Genomic DNA, 25,306 nt, shown 5'->3' on the forward strand with positions numbered 1-25,306 from the left:
TATATTCCTCCTTAATAGTGATTATAAAATTCTAAGCAACATTTCTGCATCTAGATTAAAAACAGGACTGAATCAGATCATCTCAGACACACAATCAGGGTTTTTAACCCTTGTGCTATCCTAGGCACTTTACCATTGGGAGTTGGGTCATCTAGACCCACTAAACAGTGTGCTGAACCTTTTTTCTTCAATGATTTGTGATCTTCACTGGTGTCCATAGATTATATGAAATCTTTCCACCTTTATCCTCCTTTGTCATGTAGGGAGAACACATCAATGTAAGGGTGGGGTCATCTAAGATAGCACAAGGGTTAAAAGGACGATCAATTCACAATAATATCCGGTTAGTTCTTGATCTGATTGACTATAATCAATTAATTGAAGATGAAGACTTCATTTTATTTTTAGATTTCTTTAAAGCCTTTGACACGGTTGAACAAATTTATGTTTCAGACTTTTGAATTATTTGGATATGGACCTAATTTCCTCAATTTGTTAAAAAAATGCATAACGATAAAAACAGTGTAGTTATTTTACCAAATGGCATTTCTCCCAGATTTTTAATTAACAAAGGAATTAAACAAGGCTGTCCAATTTCACCAATACTTTTTATAACAGCAACAGAAATGTTATCAATACTAATAAAAAAGCTCTGGTTTCTGTAAACTCAATGTCCTGGGAGAACAGTTAGCCATCACTCAGCTGGCAGACGACACGGCCACATTCATGAAGGACAGTCATCAAATACTGGAGATCATTCAGACTGTGGATTTCTTCTCTGCAGCATCTGGTTAAAACTAAATCTCAGCAAATGTGAATTGTTACCAATTCACCATTCTGATCAGTCAGTTATTCATAACATAGCTGTTAGGACTGCTTTGAAATATCTTGGTGTTCATATTACCAAAGATAGCCAAACAATGGAGGAAATTAACTTGTGGAAAACTTTAGAGGAATTAAATGTCAATTTAAACATGTGGTCACAGCGAGATATTTCTATTCTGGGTGTTTCTCACTAAATTAGAATGTTTATCCAGATTCATTTATCCAGCATATTCACTCCCAATTCCTAAATCTGCAAGGAAAGCAATAAACCAGGTCAATTTTAACTTCATCTGGAAAAACAAAACTCATTATATTAAAAAAGGAACAATAATTCAAGATTACAGTGAAGGTGGACTTAAAGCCATAGTCTTTGAAAGTTTGGATGGTATGATTAAGATCAACTGACTTAGGTGTTTTCTGCAAAATGAAAGAAATATTTGGTTTCTTATTTGTTCCAAAATTTTCTGTCATCTAGGGGGCACTGTGTTCCTTCTAAGATGTAATTTTGATTACAGAAAACTTCCTATTAAACTACTTATCATCAGCAAGTGTTACTGTACGGCAAACTCATATTCAAACATAACTTTAGTCCACATAACACTGCCATATGGACGTGTCGGTATAATTTATGTAGGAACAAATCAACATTTTTACAAAAATTAGATTTATAATGGTATTTGGTCATTATTACATATTATGAATGATAATGGAAACATAATCTCATTGGAAACTTTTTCCTGTAAGTTTGAATTGAATGATAGAAAACAATACAACAATGTGATCAAAGCAATTCCTCAGACTTTGATCCAAATGTCCTCCACTCTGGTTCTTGATGTTCAAGTTCAGCTTCCATCCCTGTTGTTTGATGGTTGACCGGTTAATTCAAAACTTCCAAACTCATTTATAACATCTTTGTTAGAGAACTGTTTCCAACATCTTCAAAAAATCATTTTATGGCAGAGCATTACACAAAATAGGAAATAAGCAAGTTAAGATCTCAGTTTATTAGATATCCAATTTATCCAAAATACAAAGAAATCCATTTTAAAATTACAGGTATGAATGCAGTCTATCCATGCAAGGAACTACCATATATACCTTTTGGTTTTCCATAAAAGTATTTTTGTGACATAAATATAGAAACACTTGATCATCTGTTTTTTGAATGTATATATGTTTACAGTTTTTGGGAGGATTTTTTTGTGTTGCTCCTTAAAGTTTCCCTTTCCTATTTCTATTCATTTACAAAAACAAATCATATTATTTGGAGTAGTTTCTGGTGATAATCTATTTGACGTTCAATACTTTATTAATATCTGGGAAATGTTTCATTCATAAAAGCAGATTTTCAAAAACCAAACCATTATTCAATATATTTCATATAGAGAACAGTTTATATTTTAAATCTCTGAAATTAGTAAAAAGCAAAAATGCAATAAAATGGTCTATTTTCATTGAAGATCACAAGTTGTATCACATTACCTAGTATTTTAAACAACCCAGTCTCATCCTAAAATGTGTAGTAGCTACATTTGTCCACATGGAAATGCGTGAGAGTTTTACAAAAACGCCCCCTAAACTGTGAGGCGGATACGTTTCATTTTTCTATTCATTTTCTACGAGCCTTCTCAGGATCACGTGACTTTGGAGGTTTGGCCTGCCGTGAGCAAAAAACATGGCGGATGCACGTTCATTTTTTCGGTGGAATATCCCATAAAACAAGATATTTTGAGGACTAATTTTTATTTTGACAACATTTCTAGTGAGAAATATACCATTTTCTTTTAAAATATGCTTTCATTTAGGACATACAGTTTGTAGTTTGCTTGTTTCGTTCAACTTTTTCTTCCAAAAGCTCTGTGTTACGTTGGAGAAACACGTTAACTTTCATTCATATCTGCAGACGTGCGCGTGGGTCACGTGACTAATATGTTTCTCTTTTTTTCCGCAGAAAATTGTAAAATATGAGTGAATATGGACTGATTTTTTTTTTTGAAAACATTTCTAGCAGTATATATCCCCTTTATTTTCGTAATATTGCAGACATGAAGTTGTTAGTTTGTTACGTTCAACTTTTCCTCAAAGGATCTGAAAGCGTCTGATCTTTTCCATTCATATATGCGGGCTGACGTGGGTCACGTGACGTGCCTTTCTCTTTTTTTTCCTGTGGAAAATCTCGTAAAAAGGTACGTTGCGATTTATTAATTTCTTTTATTTACATATCTAGGGACCCGTGTATAGGTTTTCTCTTTCCGTGTTGCTGTTGCGGCGATCAGGCTTTGATTGACATGTGACAACAAACCGGAAAAATGTTGAGTTCAGGGACGGACCAAAGAGTTCTTTGAATTGATTTTTCTGCATTTTAATTTATTTACACTACGAGTCTAATGGTGTGTGATTAAAAAAACTATAAATATTATGATAAATGAGATGAAACAATTATTTTGATGGAGTTTATAAAATAATTAGCATCTATTATATTCTTTTTTCTTTAACTGTCAATTTTTTTTGACGTATCTCATATATTATAGTATTACAATGAAGTGCTCTAATTTATCTGTTAAAAAAGGTTTCATCACTGTTTCCTGTAGTAATTCTCAATAAAGTTTTAAATAGGATATATTAAATAGGATATATTATCTAAAGTAAACAGGCTTTTAAGCCTTCAATTTGCCCCAATTGACATGAAGTGCGCATTTCGAAAAGCCAGTGAACGCAGCGTCATACGGGCACCCCCACCCCAATCCACCGGAAACCCCCGGATGAACCCGCAGGAAGGCGCGCGGCTGAAGAACTCTTGGACAGCTGGAAGGTGGGCGATGATTTGAACTTTTCTCTGTAGAAATGTAATGTTTAGATTTGGGGAAACCAGAGATGGTTTTTAGTAAAAACGTGTTGGCTGTTTAGGATTAACGTTGAATGACGAGGCGTTTTTCCATCTTAAATTTAAAAGGCCGCAGCATCACGGTGAAGGCCTCTTCTGTATAGAGGACGGGGGCGGAAACGTCACGTGGTCTCCGCAGAGGTAAGTTTCCTTTTGGGTCATTTAGCCAGAAACGGGGGTCTGCAGCCCTTTAAACAGCTAAGAGCCTTTGTAATGTCTCACTGTCCAGAACTCAGTAGGACACACAAGGTGTCTCTTCAGCCTTTAGAAAATCAAACACTCATTTGCATCATCAAGCACAAACGTGCTTTGCCTGGATGAAGGCCTTGTATCAGGTATACTGGTAATAATAATTTTACATTCACCTCAGTCTGTTGTTTTAACTCATTATTCATGGAAGCTTGATGACACCACATCTTCAATCTGCATGAACTCTAGTTTGATTAGAAACTTTCATTTGTGAACCGTCAGCAGATCTGGTCATGTCTCACCAAAACAACCACACTAATCATTTCATCATTTTCATCCATTAAGGTTGGAAAAACCAGCAGCCCTCCAGTGCTTCAGCCGTCCAACCATCAACCGTTTCAGACATCCATCCTCCCACCACTTCAGCCCCACAGCCGTCCACCAGTGTGCCAACTTCGGACATTTTACTATCCTGGTACAATCTTATTTTTCTGCACAGTTGGCAAAAATGATATGTTTTTTAGATATTCCTGTGTTTTTTTATCCTCAACAAATGTTTCTCCAAAGAAATATGAAAATACAGAATTATTCATCTGGTGGTTATTTTTACACTTTTCCTCAAATCTTTAATAAGAAAATAATTCAGTTCAAGTTTACTTTAGCTTTTCTTTTTAATGGGCATTACAGTTGATATAAAACATATAACATGCAATTAAAATGTTTTGTAGTTAAAAACATTTTACACACTATTAAAAGATTCTATAAAATATTATTTAAAAAGAATCCTTTCCAAGAAAATGTTGACTACCGTATATCTTACAATAGTAGCCTTGGCGTTTATTCCATCACAGACAGAACAGTGATGGTTAATGGGTTTATTTTGCAGCAAAATTTCATCAAGAAATGCAGACAAACACCAGCAGATGAACATTTCAGGATTTATTCAAGTGATGAGAACATTGGATTGTGTTCTGATCAGCACTGGCTGTTGACGTTTCTTTTCTCCTTAAAGCATCAGCCTCCGTATCAAAAATCATGTTGGTTGTCATGAGGATCTCTTTCCTGGAGACACGCCCACCTTTCCGTCTTTGTGCAATAATTCATGTTCAAACCAGTTCTTCTAATTTGTCGCTTTTCTTTGCATTTCCACCAGTAAAAAGTAATACGACAAAATACTTGCAGAATTTGTAAAGATTTGGATTTTGTATTATTAATTTGCCTTTTTTAGTCTTTTATTATAAAATAACTATGCATTATTACTTTATTTTAACTAACACATTTATCTTAGTTTACAGTAGTCCTCTTAAACATCTCTTAAACAAGTTTACACTTTTCATCTTTCAGAATGCAGCCGTGTGATTGGAGGAAAAGATTAATATGCAATGAGGACATTTAAAGAAAAAAGGAGCAGTTTTTATTTTACATTATTACTATTTTAAAGTAGAACTCTAATGTATATAAATGCTTTTTTATTCATTTGTTTGGCATATTTACTGTGTTAGAGTTCTGATGATTGTTTTGAGTGGTAAACGTTTTTATTTTATTTATGAAACCCAGATGGAGTTAATGGAGTGCTCATCATGTTTTATGTTGTATATATTATTAATGAATTAATTTATTTATTTTGAAGTGCCTATTTGCAAGTAAAGAAGCCGGGGTTATGGTTAAAATACGTACGGACAATCCAGCAACGTGCCTCTTCAACATGAATTTCCATCAGTTTTTTTGCTTGGTCGCAAATAAATAAGTCCAAATAATAATCAGCCTAATTTGTTTTTTTGTTTATTTAAAATTATATTAATATTTTCTAATTTTCTTTGTCAATAAAAGGACAAAAGGGGTAGATGATGGATGCATGTCCAAGTTTTATTATTCATGTTCTACAAGTTGTTAGATATTGATTATTTGATGCTTTTGTGCTATGCGTTAAAAATCAATGTAATATTGTAATTATTCATAAATATTTGAATAGTACTAATATTTCCTACAAAGGATAATTGACACTAATCAAATTAAAAACAGTCGTCCTGTAAGCACTGAGTGAACAAACTGTAGCCCATCGTCTTCCATCACTGTTTGATTGAACCTTCTCTACTTTTCTTGCAGGGGGGGGTCATGGCCTCTACGCTGGATTCCAAAAAAGAGACAAAAAAACCCCGCCCTCAACCCCCACTCTTAGTCAGATGTGTTTATTTTTTTATTTACAATAATAAATAATATACTATGTACATTTATTTTGTTTTACTTTTTTATACTTAGTTTCCTTATTTCCTATAATATTTATTAGTAGTTGTTGTTTGTTGATGTTAGTTCTTTTTAGCCCCTTTTATGTTAAAATAGACGTAAATGATCCAGATGCTGATATTCTAATATATAGACAGATTTATGAATGAATTATTCTCAACAGAAGTTCAACGCTATTGTGGTAGCAGTTTGACTGTTTTACTGCAATCTGTCGTGCCTCACCCACTGTCCATCCCATAAAAAGAACAATTCTACATCATTAACCTTTTATTATTTTTATTCATATGGCACATTCATAAATACAAAGTTAGAAATTATACCCCCCATTTTTCTATCTTTATCAATGAGTTCAAACAAAACATGAACACAATAAGAAACTCTGACCATAAGAAAGCATTTAAAACATTCAATCTGTGCGTCAGTTTCAATGTTTTTGTGAAAAATTTCATAATAATCCTCTGGTTTGTTTCTTTCTTGTTGCTGTTGGGAATTGTTGTTTTGAATTGTTACAGTCAATAAAGTTTGTATAAAAAACAACTGCAATCTGTCATGCGACATGATACCTGCAAAACAAAAAGTTTGCATTAGTAATGGAAACATTAATTTCTGTAAAAAAAATAAAAATAAACACCTGTTTGTCGCTGGGCTTATTTTTAGAACTTAACCTTCCCGATAAACGTGGGAGCAATCACAAAACCAGTTTAGAGCCAAACGTCTTTTTTTATTATTTACAGTGTATTTCTTAACTCAACTAGTTGATGTTGAAAAAATACGCTTGCATGGACGTTACGACAGAGTACATCGGTCCCTAGAAATGTTATTAAACGTAAATATTAAACCTCAGACGATCTTATTTTACGAGATTTTTCCACAGGAAAAAAAAGAAACTCGCGTCACATGACCCCGCGTCAGCCCACAGATATGATGGGAAAGATCAGACATTGTACACAGCATTTAGACTTGTAGTGTGAATACTTTAACATGTAAAAGGATATTGAATAAAACAAATCGCTAAGTAAATTTAGAGAACTCTCCAGTCTGTTCCTGAACAACATTCTTCCGGTTTGTTTAAATGTCCTTCAAAGTCGCAACAACACAGCATGAAACCTATACACGGGTCCGTAAATGTAAATAAAAATAATTAATAAATAGCAACGTACCTTTTCACGAGATCTTCTATATGAAAAAAGAGAAACTCACGTCACGTCACGTGACCCACGTCAGGCTGCATATATTTATGGAAAAGATCAAACGCGTTCAGATCCTTTGAGGAAAAGTTGAACGAAACAAACAAACTACGAACTGCATGTCTGCAATGAATGGATATTATGAAAATAAAGGGGATATATACTGCTAGAAATGTTTTCAAAAATAAATTAGTCCACAATCACTCCTATTTTATGGCATTTTCTGCGGAAAAAAAAGAGAAACATATTAGTCACGTGACCCACGCGCACGTCTGCAGATATGAATGAAAGTTAACGTGTTTCTCCAACGTAACACAGCCTTTGGGAGAAAAAGTTGAACGAAACAAGCAAACTACAAACTGTATGTCCTAAATGAAAGCATATTTTAAAAGAAAATGGTATATTTCTCACTAGAAATGTTGTCAAAATAAAAATTAGTCCTCAAAATATCTTGTTTTATGGGATATTCCACCGAAAAAATGAACGTGCATCCGCCATGTTTTTTGCTCAAGGCAGGCCAAACCTCCAAAGTCACGTGATCCTGAGAAGGCTCGTAGAAAATGAATAGAAAAATGAAACGTATCCCCCTCACAGTTTAGGGGGCGTTTTTGTAAAACTCTCACGCATTTCCATGTGGACAAATGTAGCTACTACACATTTTAGGATGAGACTGGGTTGATTTTAAACTACAATTTTTTTTATTTTTATTATTTTTATTTTTTTTTGTATTTTATTATTTTTTATTTTTCTTTCTGTTGTAGCTATGTATATGTATATGTTTGTTTGAAGTTCAATTAAAAAAAAAAACATTCTAACGGCTGTTTTTTTTCTCCAGAAAACTAACGTCTACAATATCAATCCACATCTGGCAATAATAGGTGAGCTGCATTTGTCTGTTTCATCACAATTTTTTGTGTGTGAAAACTATAGTTAGATAGATTTTTAGATAGAAAATAGAAATAGTTAGAAAAAAACAGTTCATAAAATAGCAGTTCATATGAGGCATATTTGTTAAACAGCTGTACCGAACCGAACGTATGGAACCGAGCCCTATGAAACTCTAAATCATGCTAACAGCAGTTTTTTTTCTTTTCACAAACTAACAGACAACCAAGTAATCCGGTCAAGTCAAGGTGAGATACTGATCATTTATTCCAATTTTTTGTGTGTGGAACTTATAGTTAGATAGGTTGTTTGTTAAACAGATACGCTTTTATTGTCTTTGTCCATTGTAAAATAAAATTTAAGCTAACAGACCGCTTAGATGTAGCTACCTCAACTTTAAGCGCTGCGTTTTTCACGTATGTCTACCGACAGGAAAAATGCCGACAAACCCCCCACCTCCGCCCAGATTGCTATGGCACTCAGCCACAAATCGGGCCAGAGATGCCGCACGAATAAGGAGGGAAAACCAAGTGAGTTATAAGCTTTGCTCAAAAACATGACATTTCTCTTTACTAAAGTACATTTTAAGAATTATGCACTCGTTATGAAATACTCACACATACAATACACACAACACACACACATGAAATAGGACACACCTCATTTCTCCACAAAAGATTTTTTTTCAAAGAAGTACAATTTATATTTGCAAATATTTTAAAAGTGATTTCAAATGAAAACAGACAGCTTGCTATTTGGCCTTTTTAGAGTTTTAATCATTAAACAGTTTGTTTTCTATCTAGCACACTGACTTGTGTGGAAATGCTTTGTGAAGCCCCAAAAAAATTCTAGTCATTTTCTTATTTAAACAATTTTATGCACGCAGATTGTTTGCAGTTTTTCCTTGTGAAGTCATTTGTTGATTTTATTCTGTCATCAGGCTCTACTTCGAAGGCTCCTGGCCTTAGCGACAACTGACAAGGAGAGGCGCCGCCTGATACAAATATACGGCCCTCTTTAAGAAAAGAATTGTACTAAAAATCTTTGTTGTTGAAATAAAAAAAAATGTAAAGAAGAAAGTCTTTGTTGTTGTTTGTTTGTTGTTAAATTTTAAAAAAAATGTTTTGAAAAAACAAACCAACAAATCTTTGTTGTTGAAATAAAAAAAAAAATTTATTTGAAAAAACAAAACAAATCTTTGTTGTTGAAACCGGAAAAAAATGTAAAGAATAAAATCTTTGTTGTTGTTTGTTTGTTGTTGAATTTGAAAAAAAACATTTGAAAAACAAATCTTTGTTTGTCGTTAAAGTTGAAAAAAAAAAATTGTTCACAACCAGCTTCAGCAGGTGGGGGTTCCACTGGACAAGTATTAAGGAAAATTAGTTTTCATTTTACAGGATCACCAAATATGTGCACAAGTTCACAAAATAATCCTAACTGACCAGCCAAGGTGACAACATCATTAAAAACCTAGGTTAGTGGGACTTTCGGTGCTGCTGAATGGAGTAGACGCGTGTGTCCAAACTTTGAGGTGCTTGGAGCTGACATCCTGGAATCAGACCGTGCACAGCGCTCACTAGCTGCTAAGCCGGGGCCCTCCGGTATGTATGCATGCATGCATGCACCGGTATGCACGCATGCACCGGTATGCACGCATGCACCGGTATGCACGCATGCACCGGTATGCACGCATGCACCGGTATGCACGCATGCACCGGTATGCACGCATGCACCGGTATGCATGCATGCACCGGTATGCACGCATGCACTGGTAAGCATCCCCCACTTTCAGACCAGCGAGCTGGTGGTGTGGACGGCTTGCAGACTTGGGGGCAATCTCTCTGACAAGGGCTCTCCTATCCATATCTTCGAGGATTACTGCCCCGGAGGTTTTGTAGCAGCGCACCCAGTAACGAGATGTCATGAGGAAGCTTTACCAGCTTTAGCCTGCCCTGAGGTACCAGCTAAGCTATTTGTTGTGATTGTTCAAGAGTTGGAAATCTTTCTAAGGAGTACGTTAACTACTTTTAACTACTAAGTTTTTTTCCTTTTAGGTAAAGAGTAAAAATCAGTTGTTTGTAAACCTAGAATGTAAATTCTGCATTCTGTATCTGTGCTAGAACTAGGATTACATAAAGGTCACAAATGGCTATTTCATACAATTCAAAGACTTGGATGAGGCTGCAGAGGTGACAGTTATTGAAAAAGCAGAAATGAGAAATGAAACATACATTTTCTCCAATAATGAGACAACTAGTGTCTTATCTTTTGCACTTCCACCTATAAACTCTAGATCATGAGAGATTCTTTTTGATTTTCAGACTAAACAAAGACGGCGCAAAGAAAACTGAGGCAGGGGTCAAGAAAAAAGGTGTGCAGGAGTTTAATCGTTTTGGCATTTCAGTTCAGAACCTAAGCGTCTGTCGTCTGAAGTCAGTAAATTTGGTTTTTCTAAGTAATTTGTCTGGTTTCTTTCCTGTACTCAGAGATGTCTACTGACATGAAGCTCCAGAGGCTCCACACGCAGATCAAAATGTCCCTGAAAATAGACAACCCGGTAATCTGTTGAATCTATATCACATGCTAAAACTCCTTTGATCTTTTCAAACCAGAGTGTTACCCTGGAATGAAGGACAGCATCTTGTGCTGTTTCCTTACAGCTTAACCACATTTCCTTTTCTTTATGTTGACCTGAAATGCACTTTCATTGGTCTGATGTTGGTTCCTGCCTTTCCCCCTACCAGGATGTGAAGAAATGCTTGGATGCTTTAGATGAGATCAGCTCTCATCTCTCAGAAAGCTGAGCAAGTCAAAGAAAACGCTGCAGGTACAAAATATAGATTTACTGTTTCTTTTTGGAACATTCAAATACTTCTGTGAGTTTAGAAACATCAATCTGAATTTCAGTTTCTTCTTTGTTGTTGCTGTCTGATTATAACAGTAGGACAGGAACATTTAGAGAAAAATGTCAGTTTTTTAATTAACAAAACAATGCAGAAAACCAAAGTAAAAAAAAATTGTGACATTTCATCAAACAAATGTTTTTTTAGAAGTTTATTTGTGCCTAAAAAAACTTTGGATACAAATTTTTTTATAGAAAAAAGCATGTTCTTTAGTGACAAATCAAGAATGCGCAGTAAGTCTAAACCAGCCAAAGACCAGAAACCTTAAAGCGCCTCATGCAGTTTCCTGTCCTCTTCCAGGGGGGATCAGAAGGTCTCTGTGGTTTGCAGACAGAACCGGTTCAAAGATTTCCAGCCACATCCTTGCTGGAATTCAGTTTTTCCAACACAGGTCCATAGTTTAGTCAAAGGTCTTTGCTTTTGGGTTCAAAGTATAGCTAATTGGTGTAAAACCCTTCAATTGAATGGAAGTCTGGAGTGCTGCATGTGTTATCACATGCTTTTCTTTCTGTGGTAGTTGGAATTGTGAAATGACATTTCATCAAGACTGAAGTGGTGATTGTTTCAGACTCTACTGACAAGATGACCAACGGTGAGATGAGTCCTGCAGAAAAGAAGGAAGAGATGGAGCAGGAGAAGTTCCTGGAAGACTCCTCAGCAGCAGAAAACCACAGGTGTTTGATGGAAAACTTCAGTGTTAAATAAATGGATCCTAAATGTTAAAGGACATTTGTTTTAGGCTTATCCTCTTTTTCCATTAGTGCCTACACTATATTACCAAAGTATTGGCTCAGTCATCCAAATGATCAGAATCAGTTTTCTAATCACTTTGTCCGGCCACAGGTGCATAAAATCAAACACTTTGGCATGCAGACTGTTTTTACAAACATCTGTGAAAGAATGGGCCGCTCTCAGGACCTCTGTGTATTCCAGAGTGTAACTGTCATAGGACTCCACCTGTGCAACAAATCCCAGTGAGAAATTTTGGTGGAGGAGGAATTATGGTGTGGGCCTGTTTTTGCAGGACTACTTAGACTACTTTCCTTCCTCTTCATTGTTTTATGTCGGAACGGGACGTTTCATCTGGAGGAGGGGGGTATGTGACACTCTTTACTTCCGCATTGGTGTTTGGATGACAGGTTATGACGTAAGGTGACAAGGGTGTGTGAATGAAAAGGAGAATAAAGGCTACACCCAAACACAATGAGTTATATCGCCAGAGGAGACCACGTGGCTCCTCATGGGAGGAGAGCACCGTCATCTTGGAGTTACTGCTGCAGTGCATGCATGGGAACATTACTCCACCACCTTCAGCCAGGCTTCCCAAGTGGGCGTTTCTCCTCTAGCTCAGTGTTTTTCATCCTTTTTTGAGCCAAGGCACACTTTGTCCTTGACAAAAATCCCTTGACACACCAGCATCCAAAAATTAAAAAAGGAGAAACTCTATAGTCTGTATTGATCTAATGTCCCTCCACAATCTCACTTGCATTTTTGTGATAATTGTGGCAGAAAAAATTTGGAGTTGCAGCTGTTTTTTTCTAAAAGATGTAATAAAAGTTAAGTTGGTTTTCAGTAATAATTTTCAACTAAATTATTTGAAATTTTACCCTCTTCCCCGTTCGAACGGTAAAAAACTGAGGGTTCGAACAGGGAAGTGAAACCTGAAGGAAGATCCGCCTTCCACGGTCAGAAAGGTCATTTCAGTTCATGTTCAACTGCTGTTAGGTGACGGAGGTGACAGTGCGTATGTCCACAGAATCAGCATACCTAAGGCAGACATGAGGTTCCCCCCAGCCCCCCATCTCCTTACGCTCTTTGGATTTGTTGTCATCATCAATGAACGGAAAAGACAATTGGATAAGTCGAATGCTGCGTGTCGACATTGTTACACAAAGATAGCGAATGCCACATTCATTTTTTTTCAGGCCAGTGTTAAGTTTTTGATTTCTGGCAGCTAATAGGTTTTCTTATTTTATAAAGCAGATCACCTGAATAGGTCAGTTTTATTTATTTTTATATAAAACCAATAAATGCATTTTGCAAGTAATTTTTTACTGCCTTTTTTGTACTGAAAAAAAACAAAAATAGATAGAAAAAAACTTTATTAATCTCCCAAGGGAGAAATTCAGGCGTCCGACAACAAAACACAGAAAATAAATAACAATAAAATAATAGTTCATAAATAGCAGTTCATATCAGATTTGTTAAACAGCCGTACCGAACTGATTGCACCCAAATGTGTATACACACACACACACACACACACACACACACACACACACACACACACACACACACACACACACACACACACACACACACTCTAAATTAACAGGCTATCATTCTAACGGCAGAAAGATGATAAATTTGTCATTCTGGGAAATGTATATAACTCTGCAGCACAAAACAAAATCACGTTTTCAGACTTTAGAAGCTCTGTTAGGGAACTTAACCAAAGATGTCATTTTTTATGTCTTTCCTTAAGCATGCATTTAAAGAAAAAACACACACACACCACTGACACACACATTTTTATATATATATTTAAACAAAACCCTTTTTGCATTTGCTCTTACTGAAAGAGCTTTAAGGTTTAAGTGTTCCCTGAAATTTTAAATTTTATCCATGCACAAATTCTATTAATAGACTTTTTTACCTTCTTTTTTTCCTCTCAGTACAAAGAGTGTGTCTTCCAGCCGGCTGGCTTCACACACTGCCTGAGGTGGACCAGAGATGGATGTCCAAAGCTCTTTTCAAATGGACAGCACAAGGACATCCTGAACTGGACTTCAGCAAGGTGGACAGACTGTGGTGGTATCCTCCACAATTCCCATTGCGCCTCACCAACGTCCTTCAGCCCGAAGACTATTTTGGCAGCCCCCTCTTCCTTTGGATGCCCCGAAAACTCTGGCAAGTCTAGCTGACATTTCCTCATTCAGATTGCCACAAAGGGCTTCTGACCTCATCTGGTGTGCATCAGAAGATCAGACAAGTTATTTCTGTGGACATAACTTATTTTGTGGCATCTGAATATTTACTTTGCAAAATATGCAAACGAAAGTTCATCAGCTGGAGCCATGCCATCGTCTCCCAGCTGGATGTGGGTCACAGGATGCAGTTTCCCTGCATCCTCACATCCAAGCTTGCCTGTGACCTGCGGGTGGTCACTTTGATGTGCCAGAGGGGTCTGGGAAACAGCAGCAGCCAGATTAGGAAGAAAGTGGAGGAGTGTCATTCAGAAGTGTGGCTGAGGAAGACTGTCCAGTACATGACGGACTGTAAACAAGTCAAAGGGGCTGTTGAAAAGGGTCTCATAAGACCAGTCACGTTTTCACCTCCCCCTCCAATGCCTATTGTTCCAAAGCACAGGTGGCTGATGCAGGTCTACGCCCAAGACGTTCTCCAGAGGCTGACTGAGGTCAAGGCCTCAGTGACATCAACTTATGGACGCATCTTGAAGCTGGACTCCACCAAGAAAGTTGCTCGGAAACTGTCTGGAAGGGGTTTTGGAACAGCGACCTGGGCAACAAATGTCGGCAATGAGCACGGCCAAATAATCACATCTGTGCTCACTGCTAGTGAAGGTTTTGGCCTGGGGCCAATGATTGAAGGACTAATAGGGAGACATGCAGTGGCTGGGGTACTTCCCCCTGAAGTGCTTTACGTCGACAGAGACTGCTGTGGAAACACGCTTCTTCGACGAATTTTCCAGAAGTGGAAAAACCTTCACATCCGCCTGGACATATGGCACTTCATGAGAAGGTTTTCGGTGGGCTGCACCACGGATTCACACCAGCTGTATGCATCTTTCATGAGGCGCCTCAGCCAGTGTCTCTTTACGTGTGATGAGGAAGATCTGACAGCCCTCAAGATCGCAAAACGATCCAAACTGTGTGCCAGGCTCACCAATCCCTCAGAAGCTGACGTGCTGAGGTCTATTAGTCGCAGTGAGTTAGCCCTGCACTGCAGGAGAACGACACGTGGCTCTCAGGAGACTCTGGCTCTCATCAAAAGCCTCATCCAAGCTTTTGACGGTGACAATGGTCGCGACACTCTGGGGGTTCCACTGATCAACTCGGAACGCATGGCTGGCATTTTAGCTTCCCAGGCAAAACATGTGGCCTACATCCAGGATCCCCCAGGCATCCAGCTGTACACCAGGACGGGAACAATCCTGAAAGGAGGACATCGTTTGCCCACATACAGCTATGCCAGAGGTTCAACATCCCTTGAATCTTTTCATCTTCACCTGAATAGGTTCATCCCTGGTAAGTAGTTCTTTTATCTTTCCTTGAAACACAAAAATCCTGAAGTATTGTAAATAATATAGAAAGCCATATGTATTTATGCATGGAAACATGTGTTTTGTTTTTCCATGGATATTGCAGGCACCCTGGCAAGTGATGTCTTCTTCCAGGCCTACCTGTTAGATGGGCTGGCCAGGTGGAATGAAGACCGCACTGTAGCCGCCACATCAGACAAGCAGCAGCAGCCATGCTCCTACGACCATCTCCTGCGGCATGCTGTTAACAGTTTGTGTGAGGAGGTCCTTGGCCAGGAAATTGTTCCCAATGCTGGGCCAAGGAAATACACAGGTATGCAGACTTTTTTTGAAAAGAACTTCAACACCTTTTTTCTTCTTCTAATGAATGTTTTGCCTTTTACAGGTGAACTTCTGGGGGTGGAGTACCTTTACCAGCAAACTGGTAAAGTTCTCCAAGATTACCGACAGGCTGTTGAAGAGTCGGAGACGACTGACATGGAGATTGAGGACAGCTTCAACGAACCCGAAGAGTTTGAAGACTTCACTGTGGCCACTTTGGAGCCAGTGAGGACCTTCACAGTCTCTTCAACGTCATCTTTGGCACCCACCAGCAGTCTGTCAGCTCCAGACCCTCAGCCTGGCCCCTGTTGCTCTCCTCCTCCTCCTCCTGAGGGTCCTTCAACGAGTGCAACGCACTCAGTGCCTGGACCTACATCACCATCTCCCTCTTCATCACCTTCCGCCACCACCTCTGTTCCCCCTTGTGTCTTATCCCCCGCTGAACAGAGCAGTGAGTTTAGTTCAACTTTTCTATTGAAAAAAGAAAAAGTAAAGTAGTATGTATGTTTTTATTTATTTATTTTGTTTTGCAAATGGGAAAAAGGTATAGGAGTGCTTCCATCATAAGGACTTATCATGTTACTGTTTATTAAGGGATTTGCTTTTTTCTTTTACAGCCTCCAAAACAGATCTGCCAGCAACCCCTCAACAGTTGGACTCTTCATGTGACGTAAGACTAAGTTCTTTTCAAAAGCATAAATGTCATTTTTCTTTTAATTCTATTCACTAATTCTTGTTCTTGTTTCCTAGGATTCTGTCGGCCCTGACAACGTGGAGGGTTATGGGGCCGTGCAGGAGCTGGCTGATTTCTTGGTTGGCCTCCGGCACAATAACCTTGTGGTGACTGCAGAGGAGTCAAACCGGATCATTTCCCTGTGGCAGTCATTGGGGGACTATGATTTAAAAAAAACTGTTTACTGAAGCAGGGTAGATTTAGAGCAACCAAAAAAATTGTAGCCCCCGGCGTCGAAAGCACAAAAAGGTGAGTAGACAAAAAACACACAAGAGCTGAGCCGCCAAAGGAAGTGACACAAAACAAAATGTTTGGCTTTAAAATAATACTTTAAATCATATATCCTTGTTTTTTTGTCCTTGCTTTTCCCCCTCTTTTTTCATTCAGGTGTTTTATCGGGGCTCACAGTCCTGCACAGTGGCCAGACTGCAACCGAGTGTCAGAGGCCATCTTTGTGAGACTCTGTGCCTTGTACCCAAACGCCGTCCGATGCGAAGGGAAGAAGGTTTCTCGGTTCACTATGGTGGTGCGGATGTACAGGACGATTAGAGAGTGCATCGTCTCAAATGCCAGAATTATGAGCGAGACCACCATCCAGCTTCCAGAAGTAAATGCTGCTACAGTCACACAATGGTAAGTAAATTAGAATGATTTTAATATATGACATTATCATTCTTTATGAATACATTTTCAATGTATTCATCTAGCCACAATCTAGCCACAGGGGTTGCAAGCCAGTAACTTCTGTGCCGGTCCCAAGCCCGGATAAATAGAGAGGGTTGCGTCAGGAAGGGCATCCGGCGTAAAAATTGCCAAAATAATCATGCGAATCATCCACAACACTTTAGACATACCGGATCGGTCGAGGCCCGGGTTAACAACGACCGCCACCGATGCTGTTAACCTACAGGGTGTCGGTGGAAATTTGACTACTGTTGGTGGAAGAAAGAGGGGAGGCAGAAGGGTCCGTTGCCAGAGAGAGAAGGGAAAAGGCAGGAACATAGGTTTGAGAATAGGGACTCTTAACGTTGGCACAATGACAGGGAAAGGCAGAGAGCTGGCAGACATGATGGAGAGAAGGAAGGTAGATGTACTGTGTGTGCAGGAGACAAGTTGGAAGGGCAGCAAGGCACGTAGTATTGGAGGAGGATACAAACTGTTCTATCATGGTGTTGATAGGAAGAGAAATGGGGTAGGAGTGATTCTGAAGGGGGAGTTTGTAAACAGTGTTCTAGAGGTGAAAAGAGTCTCAGACAGGATGATGAGCCTAAAGTTAGAAATTGAAGGGGTGATGGTGAATGTAGTCAGTGGGTATGCGCCACAGGTTGGCTGTGAGTTAGAAGTGAAGGAGAGATTCTGGAGTGAGTTGGATGAGGTCATAGAGAGTTTTCCCAGAGGAGAGAGAGTTGTTATTGGAGCAGACTTTAATGGGCATGTTGGTGAGGGCAACAGAGGTGATGAGGAGGGGATGGGCAGGTTTGGTGTGAAGGAAAGGAATCTGGAGGGACAGATGGTGGTGGACTTTGCGAAGAGGATGGAAATGGCTGTAGTCAACACTTACTTCCAGAAGAGAGAGGAACATAGAGTGACATACAGAAGTGGAGGTAGGAGTACTCAGGTGGACTACATCCTATGTAGACGAGGTCATTTGAGAGAGGTTAATGACTGCAAAGTGGTGGTAGGAGAGAGTGTAGCCAGACAGCACCGCATGGTGGTGTGTAAGATGACTCTGGAGGTCAGGAAGAAGAAGAGAGGGAAAACAGAAAAGAAGACCAAGTGGTGGAAGCTACAGAATGAAGAAACTTGTGAGGAATTTAGGCAGAAGTTGAGGCAGGTCCTGGGTGGTCAGGATGAGCTTCCAGAGGACTGGGAAACTACAGCAGAGATTATCAGGGAAACAGGTAGGAAGGTGCTAGGTGTGTCATCTGGAAAGAGGAAAGACGGTAAAGACACTTGGTGGTGGAATGAGGAAGTACAGGAATGCGTCCAGAGGAAGAGGTTGGCTAAAAGGAAGTGGGATGTAGAAAGGACTGAGGAAGGTAGACAGGAGTACAAGGAAGCGCAGCGTAGAGTGAAGAGAGAGGTGGCAAAGGCCAAACAGAAAGCTTACGATGAGCTTTATGACAGGTTAGACACAAAGGAAGGAGAGAAGGACTTGTACAGGCTAGCCAGACAGAGAGACAGAGATGGGAAGGACGTGCAACAGATAAGGGTGATTAAGGACAGAGATGGAAAGGTGCTAACAACTCAGGAGAGTGTACAGAAAAGATGGAAGGAGTATTTTGAGGAGCTGATGAACGAGGAAAATGACAGGGAAAGAAGGGAGGAAGATGTGGTTGTTGTGGAGCAGGAAGTAGCAGAGATTGGAAAGGATGAGGTTAGGAAGGCTCTGAAAAGGATGAAGAGCGGAAAGGCCGTTGGTCCTGATGACGTACCTGTGGAGGTATGGAAGTGCTTAGGAGAGACAGCAGTGGAATTTCTAACGAGGTTGTTCAATAGGATTTTAGAGAGTGAGAAGATGCCTGAGGAATGGAGGAGAAGCGTTCTGGTTCCGATCTTTAAGAACAAGGGTGACACGCAGAACTGCAGCAACTATAGAGGAATAAAGTTGATGAGCCACACAATGAAGCTGTGGGAATGAGTAGTGGAAGCCAGGCTTAGGAAGAAGGTGGAGATTTGTGAGCAGCAGTACGGTTTCATGCCCCGTAAGAGCACCACTGATGCCATTTTTGCTTTGAGAATGTTGATGGAAAAGTACAGAGAAGGTCAGAAGGAGCTGCATTGTGTGTTCGTAGATTTAGAGAAGGCGTATGACAGGGTGCCGAGGGAGGAGCTGTGGTACTGTATGAGGTCGTCTGGAGTGGCAGAGAAGTATGTCAGAGTAGTTCAGGACATGTATGAGAGAAGTATGACGGTGGTGAGATGTGCTGTAGGTCAGACAGAGGAGTTCAAGGTGGAGGTGGGACTACACCAAGGATCAGCTTTGAGTCCTTTTTTGTTTGCTATGCTGATGGACAGGCTGACAGACGAGGTAAGACAGGAATCTCTCTGGACAATGATGTTTGCGGATGACATTGTAATTTGCAGTGAGAGTAGAGAGCAGGTGGAGGAACAGCTAGAGAGGTGGAGGTTTGCTCTGGAAAGAAGAGGCATGAAGGTCAGTCGTAGTAAGACAGAATACATGTGTCTGAACGAGAGGGATCAAGGTAGAAGCGTTAGGTTGCAGGGGGCTGAGGTGAAGAAGGTGCAGGAGTTTAAGTACTTGGGGTCAACAGTTCAGTGTGATGGGGATTGTGGAAAAGAGGTGAAGAGGCGAGTGCAGGCAGGTTGGAGCGGGTGGAGGAAAGTGTCAGGAGTGTTGTGTGACAGAAGAGTGCCAGCAAGACTCAAAGGAAAGGTGTACAAGACAGTGGTGAGACCAGCTCTGCTCTATGGGTTAGAGACGGTAGCAGTGAGACAGAGACCATAGGCTGAAATGGAGGTAGCGGAGATGAAGATGTTGAGGTTCTCCTTAGGAGTGACCAGGTTGGACAGGATAAGGAACGAGTACATCAGAGGGACGGCTCATGTTGCATGTGTTAGCGACAAAGTCAGAGAAGCCAGACTGAGATGGTTTGGACATGTTCAGAGGAGGGATAGTGGATATATTGGTAGAAGGATGTTGGAGATGGAGCTGCCTGGCAGGAGGGCAAGAGGACGGCCAAAGAGGAGATACATGGATGTCTTAACAGAGGACATGAAGTTGGCTAATGTTAGGGTAGAAGATGTCCATGATAGAGTGAGGTGGAAAAGGATGATTCGCTGTGGCGACCCCTGATGGGAAAAGCCGAAAGAGAAAGAAGAATTTAAAGAGCTTCATCCTTGTGTCAGACGGAGACAGCTCATAGGAACTTCCTTTACTTCCTAAGCCTGTGCCCTTTGCTCTATGAAGACTGTGGGGAGACGTGAAGGCCATTATTAGGAGAGACAGGCAGTGTAACGCTGCTAATTACACGAGGAAAATAGTGAAGGAGGCCTGAATGGACGGCGTGTGTGGACTCACCGCGATGGAAGTCATGATGCCCTGTTGGTGGCGCCCCAAACCCCTGCCTTCCTGCCAGCTGTAACATTTTACTCCCAATATTGTTGCTCGTCAAGCCATCTTTTGTGGGCTGTTCGTAGTTTCTGTTGATCAGAAATGACAGGATGAGATCAAAGCTCTCAGATGATGCTCGCAGTAACACTCGCCAGTTTTAACTTACACAACTGGAGCTGAAGCTTGATAGAATTTCCTTTTTCAGTGACGCCATATTTCCCCCTTCTTTCTGCAGCTCTGTCTATGTATTTCAGCTGTGGACAAAAAACCTTCATTACAGACATTCCTGCAGTGATAAATATGCACAACAAGTTCTGGTTCTGTGCAAAGGTCACAAGAGGTGACATATTGACACATGACTACTGTGTGTATTTCTAACTCACCCATAATGTGAAGAACATTCCTCTCAGTGGAAGCAGTGATGCTGTGCTTTGGATTGAAGGATGGCTTGGATGTCGGGTTGGTGGTTGAGATACGAAGGACTGCACAGAGATGGCTATCTGTCATTCTGGACCTCAGTCTGCTTTTCTTCTGATGTAACAGAGAAAATGTTTGTTCACATATGTATGTTGAGCCGAACAGGCTGATCATTCTCTTTCCGTGGCGTCTCATCAGAGGAAACTTGGCATGATCCAAACTCTGATAGAAGTCAGGGAGGGAGAGAAGCTGATATTGACTCTTCAGAGAATCATCACATTGCATTTCAATCAGCTCTAACTGCAGACTCTCCTCCACCTCTTCTGCCTCCACCAGGAAGGGGCTCGAGAACAGCTTGATTTGTTTTTCAATGACAGAAAAATCTTGAAAACGCTGGTTGAATTCCGTCATGAGAGATGTAATTACAGAAGCATATTTCTCCTTTTTAGCAGAAAGATCTGCCTTTGGAAAAGCAGACTTGATTTCAGAAAACGCAGGGAAGTGTGCAGCGTTAAAGCTTCGTATTTGTGTCTCAAACAGGCGGAGTTTTACACAGAAGGCTTTCATGTGCGCATACAGATGGGACACCAGCTGTTCTTTGCCTTGTAGGTTCTTGTTCAGTATATTCAGATGATGAGTGAGATCAACTAAAAATGCAGGGTCTGCCAGCCACAGAGGGTCACTCAGTTTATGAAGAGGTCGGCCCTTCTCTTTCAAAAACTTGTCGATTTCTGATCTCAGCGAAAAAAAACGCTGCAGTAAAGAGCCGCGGCTGAGCCAGCGTACTTAGGAGTAGTAGAGGACATCCCCGTATAGCATCCACGTCAGATAAGAAAGCTTGAAATTCCCTGTGGTACAGTCCTCTAGCTCGAATTATGTTGACAGTTTTTACAACAGTGTTCATCACATCGCCCAGCTGGATAGTCTTGGCACACAGTGCTTCTTGGTGGATTATACAGTGCATCCTAACAGCCTCACCTCCGCTCTCTTGTACCTTGTTGCACACCATGGATGCCATTCCTTTGCGCTCACCCATCATGGCTGGGGCTCCATCCGTTGTTACTCCACAGAGCTTGTCCCATTTAAGCCCCATCTTTTCAACTGCCTCTGACACCGCATCAAAAATATTTTCACCCGTCGTTCTGACTTTTAGGCTCAGCAGATCGAGCAGCTCCTCCGTACAGCAAAAATTATCATTGACTCCCTGCAAAAAAATTCAAAGCTGTGCGGTGTCTGTGACGTCTGTGCTCTCATCGCACGCTATCGAGTAAAAATCAAAAGCACAAGCTTTCTCTCTCAGCTGAAGTTTCAGGTTAGCTGACAAGTCCTCGATTCTCCGCACCACCGTATTTCTGGATAAGCTCACGTTGTTGAAATCCTGCACTTTCTCTGGGCACATTACTTCTGTGACTTTGATAAGGCACTGCTTTATGAAGTCACCGTCTGAGAACGGTTTGCCCTGCTGGGCAATAAGTTGTGCAACTTCATAGCTTGCTGCTGTGGCGTTTTCCTGTATTTTGTTAGCACGAAAAAAAACTGTTGTTGGGCTTGCAGGCTAGCTGCCATCTGTTTGAATTTCTGTGCTCTTTCGGCACCTGTGTATGAAGCCTAGCTGCTTTGATGCTTGGTCTCATAGTGCATTATAATCTTTCATCACGGCAACATCTTCAGTGCAAATCAAACAGACACACTTTCCGTTGATTTCCTTGAAAAAATAGTCATTTTCCCACCGTGTTTGGAATTTCCTACACTCCCTTGCAATCTTTCGTTTTGGCGTGGCCATTTCTTGTGACTCGTAGTGAGCAGGTCCATCACTTGTAACCTGTAGTACAGGGTCGGTTGAATTGTCAATCAATCTGGCTAAACTGGAGAGCTGTTCGTGTCCCGTACCACACAACTCTCAGTGAGCAGGAGGCAGTAAGAGAGAGAAACTATAGGTGTCATAGTTTTTCCAGCACAACAAGTCCATTTGGTTTGATAACGCCAACATTGAACATTGCACAGGTGTCATCAACATCTACTCCTTCCACACTTATGGTGCAACAACAAGAAACAAACATAACAAGAATAAACTAAGGTGAAACTACAAAACTGCCATTTGCAAAGAAACGTGGGCAAACAGAAACGCTCATACTGAGCCCTAATTAGATCAGGGGATCGATTCCCACAATCCCCTGCTGCTACAGACATAAAATGCACATTTGCTCAATTTTGTTTAGTGGAAAACCACCTTTCTGTGACCGACTCCATCTAGTGTTGAAATTGAGAAGTGCAACAGAGTTGAGCTCAAGCGTCATGCGGGCCATTTTCAATTATATTTTCAGAATTGGCTGCGGGCCAATAAAAACAGACCTGCGGACTGCAGTTTGCCCGCGGGCCGTAGTTTGGACACCCCTGTTTTAGAGAATGAGGAGTGGTCACAGGGAAAACATTGTGGCTAAATGAAATCGGAAGATTGACAGGATCAACCTGGGATACTTTTGGGGCAGAGGAGGACATGGTCACGTGTAGACTTGAATTCCTTCACAGTACAGAATTTGTACAAACATGTCTTAATCCAGCCTGTCCAACTGCAAAAAGAAGATACAAAGTACACTGTATTTATTGATAACACATTTACATATACTTATTTAGCAAACTGTTTGCTTGTTTTTACTGTTATTGTAACAGAAACATTAGTTCAGGGCTGGCCAACCCTGGTCCTCAAGAGCCTCAACCCTGCATGTTTTCCATTTCTCCCTGACCAGCTTGCTGCTGATTAGCTGACTCAATTCATTCCACATCCTGATTGACTGAACACACCTGATTTAGATAGTCACCATCCAGCAGTCCAGGCCTACTTAAGGAGCTCCTGGACCAGTATTCATCGCCAGTCCGTTGCCCCTGATGGTGCTGATTTTGGCCTCACGTCTAGTTCATGTCAAGCTACCTTGTTCCAAGCCTGCACCTAATTTATCTTATTTTACCTGTCTCCAGGAAACCCCAAGCCACGAGTGGTCGCCTGAATCAGCCGTTGTCTGGAAACCTCACTCAGTCTGCTTCATCCGGTGTCACCGCGAGCCTCTGCCGATCATCCAACCTCCCGGATCTCTACCGATGCTGCCGACTCCAAACCCTACTGACGGATCCACCAGTGACGCCACAGGAACATGCTCACTACCTAACTTTGCTGACAATTAAATCCGCTTACTCACCACGCCAGCTCTCTCCTGTGTTTTCTTTCGGGTTCCAGCATCTGGGTTTCAAATGTTCTGTAGCCATGACACTTTATAGTTCCTTTTTTGGTGTTTTGCTTTAAGTTGTCCTTCCCTTGTCCCTATTACCCTTAAATTGTATAAAATCAGAAACTGTGTTGAACGTATTCTTCAGTATCTAAATCATAATTTAATCCAGGTTTGAGCAGTCCAGGTCCAGCAGGTTTTGAACAGGACCCGGTCTAAGGTGATCTTAATGGGAAAAATGCAGTGGATTGTTCCTTTAATGCATTCGCAAATCGGAAGCTGTGAATTGGAAGCCAACTTCAGCGTCGTAAAAAGCTTTAGGTGAATTTTGAAGTAAATTTTAAAAACAGTTCACACAACACAAAATCACCAACCAACTCTTGTCAACAAAAATGACTTAAAAAAGCCCCCCTAACTGTTTAAATGAAACAAGCCGTCTATTACAATCTGCCATTTGCAGGAAAACTTTTTTTTTTTCAAAACCGAAAAAAAGAGGCAAAAGTTAAAACAGTGAAAACAAGCTCCAGATAAAGTGGAATGAGAAAGTATCATTAAGCATTGGTTGTTCGGATAATCAATTTCAATTTAATATATCATATAGCAGATGAACACAATGATATTTGAGAAGTGAAATGAAGTTTATTGGATTTAAGGAAACTGCTATAATTACTTAAACAAAAAGAGGCAGGTGTGTATGTGGGCCCCCAAACAGAAACCTGCCGTCAGCATTTAGTAGATCCTCCTTTTGTAGAAATGACAGCTTCCAATAGCTTCCTATAGCTTCCAATCTGGACCTGGTTTCTGGTTGAAGGTATTTTGGACCATTCCTCTTTGCAAAACATCTCCAGTTCAGTCAGATTTGATAGCTTCCAAGCATTGGACAGCCCGCTTTAAATCCCACCACAGATTTTCAATAATCTTCAGGTCTAGGGACTGAGATGGCTATTCCAGAACATTGTACTTGTTCCTCTGCATGAATGCCTTTGTGGAATTAGAGCAGTGTTTAGGGTCATTGTCCTGTTGAAGTATTCAGCGTAACTTCAACTTTGTCACTGATTATTGAAATTTTTATGTAAGAATCTGCTGATACTGACTGGAATCCATGTCTCCTTCGACTAAGACCAGATTTCCAGTACCTGC

At 40.3% G+C, this 25,306-nt stretch overlaps 1 protein-coding gene and 3 long non-coding RNA genes across 6 annotated transcripts; 3 read left to right on the forward strand and 1 right to left on the reverse strand.

Moving 5' to 3' along the window:
* The first annotated feature begins 3,213 nt into the window (after positions 1 to 3,213).
* Positions 3,214 to 9,301, forward strand: LOC144990356 (uncharacterized). Of its 3 annotated transcripts, XR_013654338.1 has the most exons (7): positions 3,214 to 3,637; positions 3,779 to 3,850; positions 4,244 to 4,373; positions 6,005 to 8,207; positions 8,436 to 8,462; positions 8,647 to 8,744; positions 9,155 to 9,301. It is a non-coding gene; the product is annotated as an uncharacterized LOC144990356 (long non-coding RNA). The 3 variants fall into 3 exon arrangements; XR_013654337.1 differs by lacking the exon at positions 9,155 to 9,301 and having other exon boundaries at positions 3,215 to 3,637; positions 8,647 to 8,975; XR_013654336.1 differs by lacking the exon at positions 9,155 to 9,301 and having other exon boundaries at positions 3,216 to 3,637; positions 8,436 to 8,991.
* Positions 9,302 to 10,303: 1,002 nt separating this feature from the next.
* Positions 10,304 to 11,844, forward strand: LOC144990362 (uncharacterized). Its single transcript, XR_013654346.1, has 4 exons — positions 10,304 to 10,585; positions 10,701 to 10,771; positions 10,959 to 11,041; positions 11,686 to 11,844. It is a non-coding gene; the product is annotated as an uncharacterized LOC144990362 (long non-coding RNA).
* Positions 11,845 to 15,813: 3,969 nt separating this feature from the next.
* On the forward strand, positions 15,814 to 17,083 carry LOC144990230 (uncharacterized). The gene is made up of 4 exons (XM_078943268.1): positions 15,814 to 16,171; positions 16,338 to 16,390; positions 16,471 to 16,702; positions 16,841 to 17,083. The coding sequence occupies exons 1-3, from the start codon at positions 15,877 to 15,879 to the stop codon at positions 16,639 to 16,641; spliced, it is 519 nt and encodes a 172-aa protein (XP_078799394.1). The 5' UTR covers positions 15,814 to 15,876; the 3' UTR covers positions 16,642 to 16,702; positions 16,841 to 17,083.
* A 3,362-nt stretch (positions 17,084 to 20,445) lies between these two features.
* LOC144990229 (uncharacterized) lies at positions 20,446 to 21,673 on the reverse strand. The gene is made up of 3 exons (XR_013654229.1): positions 20,912 to 21,673; positions 20,695 to 20,782; positions 20,446 to 20,617 (listed from the first exon to the last, which is right to left on the reverse strand). It is a non-coding gene; the product is annotated as an uncharacterized LOC144990229 (long non-coding RNA).
* Between the last annotated feature and the right edge of the window lie 3,633 nt (positions 21,674 to 25,306).

Source organism: Oryzias latipes, assembly GCF_053564925.1.
Source record: "Oryzias latipes strain Hd-rR chromosome 1 unlocalized genomic scaffold, Olatipes_Hd-rR_3.1 chr1_Y".
Classification (NCBI taxonomy): domain Eukaryota; kingdom Metazoa; phylum Chordata; class Actinopteri; order Beloniformes; family Adrianichthyidae; genus Oryzias; species Oryzias latipes.